At 49.8% G+C, this 1,735-nt stretch overlaps 2 protein-coding genes across 2 annotated transcripts in view; both read left to right on the forward strand.

Annotated features, from left to right (window-relative positions):
- The first annotated feature begins 39 nt into the window (after positions 1–39).
- The window catches only part of SPESP1 (sperm equatorial segment protein 1), a 19,336-nt gene continuing 17,640 nt past the window's right edge, over positions 40–1,735 (forward strand). Inside the window, exon 1 of the mRNA XM_011968858.1 lies at positions 40–257. Within this exon, the coding sequence (XP_011824248.1) occupies positions 194–257 (64 nt within the window). The 5' untranslated portion in view covers positions 40–193. The remainder of the gene's footprint in view (positions 258–1,735) is intronic.
- The window catches only part of NOX5 (NADPH oxidase, EF-hand calcium binding domain 5), a 147,188-nt gene continuing 145,498 nt past the window's right edge, over positions 46–1,735 (forward strand). Inside the window, exon 1 of the mRNA XM_011968839.1 lies at positions 46–257. Coding sequence (XP_011824229.1) covers positions 229–257 — 29 coding nt within the window. The 5' untranslated portion in view covers positions 46–228. The remainder of the gene's footprint in view (positions 258–1,735) is intronic.

Below are 1,735 nucleotides of genomic sequence, written 5' to 3' on the forward strand. Positions count from 1 at the left end.
GGCGGGCCTTGGCCGCTCGCGCTCTCCTTCCCAACACCGCTGCGCTTGCGCGCTGGGGGCAACCGTTGCGGGGTGTCCCAGGGCCTGAGGCAGGACGGTCCTCAGCTGACACCTTCCCTTTCGGTCCTGAGGTTCCCGGCCTGGTGGCCCCAGGACGTTCCGGTCGCATGGCAGAGTGCTGCGGACGACGCCTATGAAGTCTTTAGTCCTTCTAGTTGCGCTGTTGCTATGGTCTTCGTCCGTGCCGGCTTATCCGAGTGAGTGACCGGCCTGAGGAGGCAGCGGACCGGGGACACCCTGGGGGAACCTCCCGAGCTCCGCGACCTCGAAGCCTGGCCCTTCTCCTTGGTCCCACATGCCTCCCTCCCCCAATGTCCAGGGTCCTGGCCTCGGCGCCGAGGAGTGTCCCTCTCCTCTCCTGGTCAGGGATCGCAGCGACTCAGGCGGCGGGGCCCAGATAAGACGGGAGGCGCCTGCGGGCCGTGGGCGCGGGTGGAATCCCCTCACCTGCCTCTGCCTCTCTGCCCACCCGGTCCTTCCCAGCCACTGGGCGTGTGACCGTGCAGCGGTCGGGTGGCTGTTGCCAGCCGGCCACGTCGCCAGGTGGCTGGCCAGCTAAGAATGATTTTTACATTTTCAAATGTAAATATGAAATGTACTCCTTCATGACGTGTGGAAAAGCATGACGTACACATTTCATTTTTCGTGAATAAAGTTTTATTGGAACACAACCACGTTCATTCCTTTATGTATTGCCCATGGCTGCTTTCCCACGTTAGAAGGGCGGGGTTAAGTGGTTGCCACACATTCTGGCCTGCAAAGCCTGAAGTTTTTACTATCTGGCCCTGTGCAGAAAAAGGTTGACCCGTACGGTAAAACGTGGAGAGCATGTAGATTGTGGGTCGCGCTCTGGGACACTCATCTGAGGATGCGCTCCCAGAGAGCATGCTCGCGCACACGGCATTCAAAGCCTTAGTTAAGCGGGATTATAACTTAAGACTTGCCAAGAAGCAATTTTTGTCCCTCCCTGAAAGCTGAAAACCAATAAGGTCAAATTCAGGGGTGCTAAGACTTTACTATATTAACAATATCATGTGGACACTTTGAGGCACTTAGTATTTAAGTCAGGTACGTGAGGCTTGCCTATTTAGTCTAACTGTAGTTCATTGTGGCATTTAGTATGTTGCAGTTTGGTTTTACTTAATAAACACAATTTAACAGGTGTGAAAAAAGCACTATCGTGCATGCTGATTATGCAAATCAGTATTTCAGAATTGCTAAATGATCCTAGTTAAAAATCAGATTTAAAAACTGAAAATACAACACAATCTAAATTGTGAATAGTGGTGGGAAAAGTTCTAGATGAAGTGTCCTAGGTAACTAAAGTTAGCTCTTTAAATACTAGCACTTATGATTTATAGCTGTTTTTAATAAAAAGTTTTCTAACATTTTTCTTCCTTGACATAAAGGACCAGAACATAATGAAGATGCTACTGTCTTTTGGTGTCTGATGATCATTATTACTAACACCAGTTATTGTATTTTGGTAGTTGTAGATCAGCAAGTCACAAGTGACTGACATGTATGGAGACTTGAATTGAAATGACTTTAACACTGTCACACAGTACACTCTGGGACGGTTGGGTAGGAGTCCCTGGACACCCACTTAACTCAGTGCAGTCTCTTACCTAACACTATAAATTCCCCCTCTCCTCCTTCCCCCTTCCGCCTTCCC

The sequence above is a fragment of the Mandrillus leucophaeus genome, unplaced genomic scaffold (assembly GCF_000951045.1).
Source record: "Mandrillus leucophaeus isolate KB7577 unplaced genomic scaffold, Mleu.le_1.0 Scaffold12, whole genome shotgun sequence".
Lineage (NCBI taxonomy): Eukaryota > Metazoa > Chordata > Mammalia > Primates > Cercopithecidae > Mandrillus > Mandrillus leucophaeus.